Source organism: Benincasa hispida, chromosome 9 (genome assembly GCF_009727055.1).
Source record: "Benincasa hispida cultivar B227 chromosome 9, ASM972705v1, whole genome shotgun sequence".
Classification (NCBI taxonomy): Eukaryota; Viridiplantae; Streptophyta; class Magnoliopsida; order Cucurbitales; family Cucurbitaceae; genus Benincasa; species Benincasa hispida.
The window spans coordinates 56,349,228-56,360,739 of record NC_052357.1 but is presented as its reverse complement, the minus strand read 5'-3'; the positions used below and the strand labels follow the sequence as shown (position 1 = coordinate 56,360,739).

The following is an 11,512-nucleotide window of genomic DNA, read 5'->3' as shown; positions in this document are numbered from 1 at the left end:
GTGACATGAAGAGTGGGGGCATTCTATGCAATGAGTTTGCATAAGATCGAACCAAGAAATAAGTCACTCTTACTTTATAACGTTGTTTACTGTTTAAGACTGACTATTTCATTGTGATGACCTAGTTAACTTAACCTTAATCCTGAACTAACTATGAACTCTTGTTTATTCGGGATTATCTTTAGATTTGCATAGGTGAGGGTTGGCTCAACAGCATCGGCTCAATAAGCCTCCTATTTCAGGAGTAAGATCGGGTAGATAGTTGGGGACATGGAGTGCAAAATGGAATTCACTCCTACCCGCTTTCAGGGATAGTAGAGAGGTTGTTCCCTTAAGTACTAACTTTGGGTCTTGAATAAGAGACCTCATCCTCTCATTGGCTCGAAAGGGATCCAGTAAGGACTAAATTATTTTTACTAAAAAATAATTAAAACAAAAAACATTATTTTTACTAAAAACAAGGGGCCCCATTCTGGGTTTTTAACTAACATTATTTTTTCTAAATATGTTACGATATTTCTGGTTTTGATTTTGTTTTGACTGTAAGGGCTACTCTATGTTGAAAATGGTAAGTATTGTTTTCTGGTAGTGTGGTTTTGGTTATTTTACCTTAAAAGTTATTGGCGAAGTGGGAGTTTGCTAGAGTTGTGATATTGTCAATATTTGCATTTAAGGTTTGTTTATGTGTTCTCTTTGCTTCCACGTTGTCCTTCTTCAACAGGTGTCTTTCATAATGTCTCAACATGTATGGTTTCTGGCAACATGTTTTCTTATCGAGATGATTATGGCAGTTCATTCTCTTCGATTTTGTTTCCTTTCTGCTGGGTTCAAAATATTTTGCTAGGGTTTCTTTTTGCATCTCATTGTGCATATTTAAGGGTTGTCTTTGTGTTTGCTAGGGTTGACGGTTTTTTATAAAAGAAGATCATCGTTGTCATTGTCTTGTGAGTTCTACTAGAATTTCAAGTGTGACACCTTCTCGGTGAAAGTTGTGTGTTCAATATCTCTTCAGTTCTTATCTAGAGATCAGAATACCAATTGAGCATAGCTTCATGAGTTAAGATATAAACATATACTCATCATAGCTCATTTTGGTTAAGACGTAAATTCACATCTTATTGAACTAAAAACAAGGTTATGATTCAATCCCAATAAATTTTGATCTTTCTTATTTTATATCTCTAACCTTTAAATGTGCACATTTTCTAATAATTAACTTATGTTAGGTTTTTTTTATACAACAAATGGGAAATCGAGATTATTAGAACTTTCAATCTTAAGAGATCGAGTAATGAATGTCAATTATTGTTAAGATATGTTGACTTTGATAAATGAGTAATAATGGAAATTTATGCTTACACATTTATGATTTAAACATCTCATTTTTGGCGAAAAAAAAAAAAAAAAAGCTCAATAGAGGGAGTGAGTAAAGAAAGTCACTTTATTCAGATATGAAGAAGAAGACACACACAAACAAGCTGCCAGAGATAAATAGCAGCATATTTATCACACAAACCACAATACACTCACTTTTCCAACCACATAAACTTCTCACACTTAAAAACATTAATTAAAAACTAATATTACATATAGACCCCTTCATACCCACATAAGAAAACACACAATAAGCAACTGAAGCTTTTATTTTTTAAGAAGAGGAATGATATGGAGAAGGAGATCGTCATCATCAGCATCATCATCAGCATCAGGTTATTGCATGGTTTTCAACAGTTGAAGTAGCAATAACAAGCCTTTCCAGGAACGTGGTCATGGCAAGCTCCATGAACTGCACCTTCCCAATTCTTACATTGCCGATCGCAATGACTCGTGATCGCACAATATCCCGACCATGTCTTGCTCCGCTCTTGACACAACTTTGCCTCCACCGCCCCTCGCTTTTCTGTGGCCACAAAGTCACAAAAGCGGAACAAAAAACAAAAACAAAAACAAAAATTATGTCGTATACAAATTAAATAAGTTTCTTTCTATGTACTTCCTTATGTGGTTTATTTTTTAACAATAATTTAAAATTTTTATTGTGAACAAAGTTTTGTTTGATCAGATGAAATAATATTAAATAGAAGTGTGGGAAGGGCTGATGATAGTGTTGTTAATTACCATTCATGGAAAGCATGAGGGTCAACAGGAAGAGCAAAGCAACAGCCATCTTCGCAGAGTTACCCACAACCTTGCCCATTTCTATTGTTTGAATTTTTCTTTATGAAATATTTGTGTGTTTGCAAGAACCCCCATGAACATACCTATTTATAGCATGAAGCTGACCACTTCTACTTATTTGCAAATATAGTAAAAAATAAAATAAAATCTACCAAAGCAATTTTTTAAATTTAATTTAATTTCAAGTTTGCCCTTATTTTTTACGGGAATTACATGCGTTTTACAAATGATAGAACTTAGGAAGATATCAGTAATATTAGATTATATCGGTGATAGAACTTAGGTAAACTTAGATAGATATCAATGATATATCAATCTATCAATGACATCTATGTATTGGTGATATCAATGTTATTAGTGATAAAACATATATAAATATAAGTAATATCAGTCTATCAATGGCATATCCATGTATCTATGATATCAATGATATCACTTATATCGATGATAGAACATAGATAGATGCCAACGATATCAATCTATCGATGATATCACTGATACCACAAAATCAATGATGGACTATGATATTCTCTTGTATTTTAAAAATTAATATCATTCTATTAATGATATTGTTTGATTTTTCCATATCAATAATACCCTTTTTACCCCTTTTTTTCAGTAATTTGAAATCATGGTTAATCTTCATTCTTCATGGATGTGTTTTATAGGAGACAATGGAATCACAATAAGTGTTATGAGAATTATAAGATTACTGAGAATTAGTGGATGAAGATAAGCACCACAAGATTAGAAAAACAATCTTCTATAACCGATATCTTCTATCGCTAATATCATTCAAAATCGTCAAATTGTGCACTACATTTTAAAAGAGCAATACTTAGGTGTAGCCTGCACCTAGGTAACATGCTCCCCATCTTTCTACACACATCAAAAAAATAATAATTTTTTAACTTTTTTAAAAAAACTTATCATGTGGCAGTTTTTAATTAGATGTAGCCCGTGCTACGTCTAAGTTTTTTCTTTTATAAATGGTCAACCGTGGGCCTATTTGTAATAATGCAAGGGTATGTTAGTAAATTCGGAGTTCTAACAATTGAATCTTCCTATTTTTTAAAATAGTTTTAGGTTTTGCTATTTTTGTCATATTTTTACCTTATTTTGCTGAAAGGATTTCTAATTGGATCAAAATTGATTAAATAATAATAATAATTTTAGTACAAGAAAAGACCATATGTAAATATATTTTCGTAATTTATAAAAAGAATACTAATAGATATTTTAAAAGAAAAATCAACGATAAACTAAAGTAATATTTTAACCCAACAAAGAAATCAAACAAGAATGATGTATTATTTGCACAAAGGTTGGTGGTAGACTTGACGTTTTTACATAGATAAACATTTTGAACCTATCTCTCAAACCTACCCACTCACACAATCATGCCCATCGTGATCACCGAAATATAAGGCATTAACCTTTTTTCCTTCTTTCTTTTTGCCTTTTAACTGGTTTAGATATATATATTTTTAGATTTTTTTTCGTTTTAATTAGTTTAGACCTATAATCTCAATTTAGAGTTATATATTAAGAGATTAGAAAATTTTAATATATAAACTTTTGTTTTTTTTGTTACTTTTAAAATTTCAAACCTACAAACTAATTTCAAAGTGTAATAAATGATAGTGAAATGTAAGTTTTAATATATAAACTTGGATAGTTGAACTCCCCACAAGTTTGAGGGGGGATGTTAGAGAAAATGCTACATTAGCAACCAACGAGGAGTCAAGAAGACACATCAGCTGAATGTTACCATGTCACTGTGGAGAATCATGAAGAATTATTCCTTTAGTGCTCCAAATTTCTGATAGGATTGGTGATAACAAATAAATATTCTTTCTTCATGTATTGGACCATGTGTCCTCATTTCATTAGTTGTTTAGTATATAATTTTTTAATTCTTTGAATCCCTAAAATAGGGAACAGTGTATAAATCGAGCATGTTGCCCCTTTTCAATATATATGATGAATACGAAGAGGCAAAGTTAAAATCTCTATGTCTGTCGCTTAGTAATTTGACTTCATCGTGTACAACGATCAGCTAAACGATTGAATATATCATTCATCGTTTAGTGCTTAGAATCCATTGTGTACAACAAAAGGGTAGACGACAGCCACCATCGTGTAGCACTAGCATCCTATCGTTTAGTACAACAAAGGTAAACGATATCACTATCGCTTAGTCTCTGAAGCTCCATCGCTTAGTACGACAAGGTAGACGATAAGGTAAGTGATATCACTATCGCTTAGTCTCCGAGGCTCCATCGCTTAGTACAACAAGGTAGACGATAAGGTAAGCGATATCACTATTGCTTAGTCTCCGAGGCTCCATCGTTTAGTACGACAAGGTAAACGATAAGGTTTGTCTTACATCGTTTAACTGTGTGACTCGATCGTACAAAACGAAGAGGTAAACGATACCATTTCCATCTCTTTATATTTTCTCCCTTAAAATTTTCAATTCACAAAGAATTTAACTAACCCCCTTCCACAATGAAATTAATTCTTGATATTAATTTCAAATTAAATTTGTATGACATAACCCCTTCCAAAATGAAATTAATTTTTGACATTAATTTAAAACTAAATTTGTGTGATATAACCCCCTTCCAAAATGAAATTAATTCTTGACATTAATTTCAAATTAAATTTGTGTGACATAAAAAGTCAAATTTTCATACCTTCCCTCCAATTAAACCATTAAATTGAAACACCCCTTCCTTCCAAAATGAAATTAATTCTTGGCATTAATTTCAAATTTAATTTGTTTGACATTAAAAGTCTAATTTCTATAACTTCTCTTCAATTAAACCATTAAATTGAAACACCCCTTCCTTCCAAAATGAAATTAATTCTTGACATTAATTTCAAATTTAAGTTGTTTGACATTAAAAGTCTAATTTCCATAACTTCCTTCCAATTAAACCATTAAATTGAAACAACCCTTTCTTAGCAATTAAATCACAATAATTACATTTTAAATTTTCAAAATCCAAAAAGTGCCCTCTAATACTAGAAAATATTGAAATTACATTAAGAACACAATTTGGGGTGTTACATTCTTCTCTCCTTAAAAAGAACTTTCGTCCTTGAAAGTTCATTCCTAAAAAAGCTCTAGGTATTAGGTCCTCATTTCATCCTCTCATTCCCAAGTGGCCTCCTCAAACTGGTGATTCTATCACGAAATCTTTACAACTGCTATTTCCTTATTGCGTAACATTTCACCTCTCTGGCGAGAATCTGCACAGGCCTCTCTTCATAACTCAAGTTTCCATTCAACCACAATGGCTCAAAGTCAACTACATGGGACGGATCTGTTACATACTTTCTTAGCATCGAACATGGAAGACATTATGAACTAAAGAAAGTGATGGAGGCAATGCCAACAGATAAGCTACGAGACCAATTCGCTCCAAGACCTCGAAAGGTTCAATGAACCTCAGGCTCGGCTTCCCTTTCCTTCTAAACCTCAAAACCCCTTTATAGATGCCATCTTTAAGAACACTTTATCACCAGTCTCAAATTCTAGGTCCTTACATTTCACGTCGATGTAGCTTTTCTGTCTGCTCTGAGCTATTTACATACGAGCTTTGATCTTCTGTATTGCTCCATTCATGGCTTGCACTAGCTTAAGTCCTAGCAAATTCCTCTTTTCTACCTCATCCCAACACACAGGAGACCTGCAGCTCTTCCCATAGAGGTCTTCAAACGGCGACATACCAATGGTAGCTGGATAACTGTTATTATGCTAATTCTATCATATGCAAGTGAGAGTCTTAACTCTCTGAAAACTCTAACACACAAGTGCACGACATATTCTCCAATGTCTGGTTCAAACATTCTTTCTGACCATCAGTCTATAGGTGAAAAGCTATATTAAAATCCAATCGAGTACCCAATGCTAATTGGAGACTCTTTCAAAAACTAGATGTAAAACGAGAGTCACTGTTTGACATAGTTGAAACTAGTATCAAAAGAGGTGTGACAACCACTTCCATATATAACTATGAAACTTAAGATGCTAAAAACCAACAATACTTTAACACGCTCAAGCTAAGAACTATGAAAACTGTCGTGAGCTTAAGAAAGTCTTATCCACTAAAAGCATATATCTAAGCTTACCATTTTGTCACAAGGAAAACTTCATATGTGTAGTGGAGAAACTGGTCATGCTATATAATGCGTCATCTGAAGATACGTACCAGAACAAATATGCTCAATTGAATATTGCTTCTACTCTAGAAGCGTCGACTGTGATGTCTCTCTTAGGATCTACATGTCTGAGAATAACTCTGTCTAATTAAGTCTCACATTTATGAGAAACTCATCATGAGGCTCTATACTGTCATGGGCTATAAAAATGCTTAAGTCAATCCTCATATTATTCTTTAACCTTAAAACAATCACATATCATTATTTAGACCCTATTGCGGATGAGTCTAAAATTCTCTCTAAAAATGAGGTTTTGAAATCCCTAGATGCTAAAGCATCTGTCAATTGATAACACATTTTCATAACCTCGTAATAACCGTAATTGATCCCTGTAGTTAGTTTTTACGATAAAATCTTCATGATTCATAAATCTAGCTTGAATTACTCGTACTCCATAGAGCTAGTTAATTCATTGCCCATGCAAGGGAAAACATACTATCCTGTACTGCTCCAAACCCACCTATAGCAACTTCTTGTTATCAACTCAACTTTATTACCAATCTATCCCTTATGCCAATGGTGATATTGGAAGATCCAACTTACTTACTTTTGTGCATATACCACTTTTGTCTACCTCGAGCTAGATTAATTTCTTTTTTCAATCAAATTAATGGTCTTGCTAGCTCATGTTTCGAACTTGCACACTACATCAAAATCCCTTAAATCTTACTAATGCCCTCAATGGTTTAACTCTTAACTAATGAAACCTCAACATACCATGTCAATAGTTCTTGAATATCTACTGTTACTAATAACTTCATTTTAGCTTATCCCTTCTCAAACTTTTATTTTGGTAACAGATTCTTGTGTTATAAAAAAAAACTATACCGATCACCTATGCAAGCTATCTTTCCATCCAACTCATATTCTCCTAAAGTTCCACATTATAATGAGATATTTTTCTTTTGCACCGAAACAAATTCCTTGTAACCCCTCATATCATACCTCCAAACCATACTTAACTGGGAGTTTTGAACATTAAATTTCTTTCTATTTCCAAAAGAGTAAACTTTCTTGGATACTTTTTTTTCCCACTTTCCAAGTGGAATATAATCTCTTTACTAAAGTATATTTACTTAACTCCTCCATAAGTCTTATCTCTCGCACTAAGAATTTTCATCTTGTAGAATTCTCCTTTGCCAATTTCCATGCTTTTAATCTCCAAAGGCTTTCGTTTGTTCAAATTTGTCCAACTTGATCTCCTCATCACAATAAGGCTATGGATTTAATTAATCTAGGTACTCTAAAATAATCCTTCAACCCAAGCAAATAACACTTTGTTTTATCCCCTTTAAGTTTAAATGAAATTAATTCTTGACAGTAATTTCAAATTTAATTTGTTTGACATTAAAAGTCCAATTTCCATAACTTCCCTCCAATTAAAACATTAAATTGAAACACCCCTTCCTTCCAAAATGAAATTAATTCTTGACATTAATTTCAAATTTAATTTGTTTGACATTAAAAGTCCAATTTTCATAACTTTCCTCCAATTAAACCATTAAATTGAAACACCCCTTTCTTAGCAATTAAATCACAATAATTACATTTTTAATTTCAAAAATTCAAAAAATGTTCTCTAATACTAGAAAATATTGAAATTACATTAAGAACAAAATTTGGGGTGTTACAGCATATCAAAACTAGTTCAAGATAATGATGTTTTTGTTGAGTTCTATAATGATTGTTGTGTTGTTAAGGACAAATGTTCAGGACAAGTACCGGTGAAATGAACTCTTAAAGATGGACTATATCAACTAAATGAAGCAGAGGTGATTCCAGTTGATATAAATATCAAAGAGGCAAGCTATTTTCTCAACCCAATGAACAAAAATAACAATTCTACATTTTGTCCAAAAGTGGAGCAAACTTAGTAGAATCTAAAGGGTTGTGGCATAGGATACTAGGTCATCCTTTTCTTCAAATTTTGGAGAATATATTGAAAACTTGTAATCTTCCTACTAAGTTGAATGAAGAGATTAAATTTTGTGAACCTTGTTGTCTTGGTAAAGCCCATTCCCTACCCTTCCCTAATTCTTTGACTTGTTCACAACACAAATTTGATTTAATACACTCAGATGTATGGGGTCCAGCCTCTACAAACTCCACTGAAGGATATAGATATTACTTATCGTTTATTGATGATTATAGTAGATATCTCTGGGTCTATCCCTTTAAACAAAAGTCAAATACACTACAGGCCTTCAAACATTTCCTACAAGTTGTTCAAACATAATTTAAAACAAACATAAAAGCACTGTAGTCAAATAATGGTGATGAATATATCAAGTTGCATCAGTTATGTAGCTCACAAGGTATTGCCTCTCAGATTTCTTGTCCCTATACATCTCAACAAAATGGAAGAGTTGAAAGAAAACATGTATACCTAGTAGAGATGTGGCTGACTTTGCTAGCACAAGCATCAATGCCTCTTCAGTATTGGTGGGATGCGTTTCTCAATGCTTGTCATCTGATAAATGGTCTTCCCATGCCGGTACTAAAGAACCAGCCACCTATACAACTGATGTATGGTAAACTACTTGATGTTACAAAACTAAGAGTGTTTGGTTGCGCCTGTTTTCCATGTCTTCGAGCATACCAGCCAAACAAGTTTCAGTTTCACTCTGATAAATGTGTTTAATCAGGTCCAAGCATGGTTCACAAAGGACATCGATATCTCAACAAAGATGGTAAAGTAATCATCTCCAAGAATGTTATCTTTAATGAATCTGATTTTCCTTTCTCCTATGGCTGTCAGGTGCTTGGTTCTTCAACACACAAAAATACAATGAACAGTGGCCTTCAAGTCCTCTCTCCCAACATAACTCCACTATTGCAAAGTGCCTCCATTCATTCACCACAATCTATCTCAAACCCTTATAACAGTCCCTCACCATCAAACACCTCCATACCAGATATCAATCCAGCATCTTCCACCTCCCCTATGCCTAATGAACCTATCTTCTTTCCCCAAATATCAGATGCCTTGCCTAGCAACTGTCCAGAACATATAGCCACCCAAACTCCCATGGCCAGCCCTTCCAATTAGTCACCTAACAGCACCCTTCTGCATACCTCACATACAACCCCTATTCCTAACACCTCTCATCCATTGCAGCCTACTCATCCAATGATTACGAGAGGCAAAGCTGGCATTTTCAAACCAAAAGCTTGGCTAAGCACTACTCAACGTGACTGGTCTTTGACTGAACCAACGCGGGTGTCTGATGCACTTGCTACACCTCAATGGAAGCAAGCTATGGACACTGAATTTCAAGCACTCATCAACAACCAGACTTGGAAGTTAGTTCCTCCATTGCCATCCTTCAATATGTTGGGCAACAAATGGATTTTTAGACTAAAGAAAAATCTGGATGGGTCAATACAAAGATACAAAGCATGTCTAGTAGCCAAAGGGTTTCATCAACATCTTGGAATTGATTTCTTTGAAATGTTCAGCCCAGTGGTCAAAGCATCAATATCAGAGTTGTCTTAAGCATTGTTGTCTCCAAAGGATGGGTCATTCGTCAGCTTGACTTCAACAATGCTTTTCTAAATGGAAAATTAACAGAAGATGTCTACATGCATTAACCACCCGGGTATGTCAACTTTAAGTTCCCTAATCATGTATGTAAACTGAACAAGGCTATATATGGACTGAAACAAGCCCCTCGGGCCTGGAATGATCTATTCACCAATACTCTAATTAGTTGGGGATTCACCAACTTGAAGGCGGATACATCATTGTTATACTTAACTCAAAAGTTTCAACTATATTGCTCCTTGTCTATGTGGATGATGTAATAATTATAGGAAACAACAACCACTTGATCTCTCGATTAGTGGCTACTTTGGATAACATGTTTGCTCTCAAAAACCTAGGAAAGCTGAATTACTTCTTAGGTATCCAAATTCAATATTTGAAGCATGGGTTTATAATGAATCAGTTGAAATATGTTGATGATCTGTTACAAGGGATTGGCCTTTCAGATCTGAAATATGCAGCCTCACCCAGCAACTTAGGCAAACATCTATCTATCAATGAGGGAGTTCCTTTCACTGACCCATTTTTGTATAGAAGCACAATTGGAGCTCTCCAGTACCTAACCAACACCCGTCCGGACATCACTTACATGGTGAATCATCTAGTCAATTCCTCAAAGCTTCCACAAATGCTCACTGGCAAGCAACAAAGAGATTTCTTCGATACATTAGTGGCACCAAGAATTATGGCCTACTATTTCAACCGAGTCATTCACTTGAAGTATCAGCTTATTCAGATGCAGATTGGGTAGAATTGCTTATAATAGAAAGTCAATAGCTACATACTTTGTATTTATTGGTGGAAATATTGTCTCCTGGTCCTCAAAGAAGCAAACAGCAGTAGCTCGATCAAGTACTGAGTCAGAGTATTGAGCCCTTGCCTACACAACTTCAGAATTTTTTTGGTTTCAACAACCACTAAGTGAAACACAGTAGTCTCATTCAGCCAAACCAATAATCTAGTGTGACAATGTGAGTGCAGGGGCCTTAGCCAACAACCCAGTCTTCCACACTTAGACCAAACACATTGAAATTGATGTTCACTTTGTCAGAAATCTAATCCTCAAAGGGAAACTTAAAATCAGGTATGTTCCTTCGTCGGATCAGCTAGTTCACTGCCTCACAAAACCATTGACACACTCTCAATTCTTCAACTTAAGGTCCAAACTTAGGATAGTTGGAACTCCCCACAAGTTTGAAGGGGGATGTTAAAGAAAATGCCATATCAGCAACCAAGGAGGAGTCAAGAAGACACATCAGCTGAAGGTTTCCATGTCACTGTGGAGAGTCATGAAAAATTATTCCTTTAGTGCTCCAAATTTCTGTTAGGATTGGTGATAACAAACAAATATTCTTTCTTCATGTATTGGATCATGTGTCCTCATTTCATTAGTTGTTTAGTATATAATTTTTTAATTCTTTGAATCCTTAAAATAGGGAACAGTATATAAATCGGGCATACTGCCCCTTTTCAATATATATGATGAATACGAAAAAGCAAAGTTAAAATCTCTCTGTCTGTCGCTTAGTAATTTGACTTCATCGTGTACAACGATCAGCT

At 34.3% G+C, this 11,512-nt stretch overlaps 2 protein-coding genes across 2 annotated transcripts; one reads left to right on the top strand and one right to left on the bottom strand.

The window, feature by feature from the left end:
• Positions 1–1,423: 1,423 nt before the first annotated feature.
• Positions 1,424–2,242, bottom strand: LOC120086697 (defensin-like protein 1). The gene is made up of 2 exons (XM_039043459.1): positions 2,119–2,242; positions 1,424–1,900 (listed from the first exon to the last, which is right to left on the bottom strand). Exons 1-2 carry the CDS (start codon positions 2,195–2,197, stop codon positions 1,725–1,727), a joined length of 255 nt encoding a protein of 84 aa, XP_038899387.1. The 5' UTR covers positions 2,198–2,242; the 3' UTR covers positions 1,424–1,724.
• Positions 2,243–10,268: 8,026 nt separating this feature from the next.
• LOC120084805 (uncharacterized mitochondrial protein AtMg00810-like) lies at positions 10,269–10,703 on the top strand. Its single transcript, XM_039040624.1, has one exon. The coding sequence runs from the start codon at positions 10,269–10,271 to the stop codon at positions 10,701–10,703; it is 435 nt and encodes a 144-aa protein (XP_038896552.1).
• Positions 10,704–11,512: the final 809 nt, after the last annotated feature.

Excerpts from the sequence above, each read along its gene's own strand:
- LOC120084805 (XM_039040624.1), top strand. The coding sequence starts at position 10,269 with ATGTTTGCTCTCAAAAACCTAGGAAAGCTGAATTACTTCTTAGGTATC.
- LOC120086697 (XM_039043459.1), bottom strand. The coding sequence starts at position 2,197 with ATGGGCAAGGTTGTGGGTAACTCTGCGAAGATGGCTGTTGCTTTGCTC. Across the intron at positions 1,901-2,118 it reads CCTCATGCTTTCCATGAATG|AAAAGCGAGGGGCGGTGGAG; the intron begins GTAATTAACAAC and ends TTGTGGCCACAG.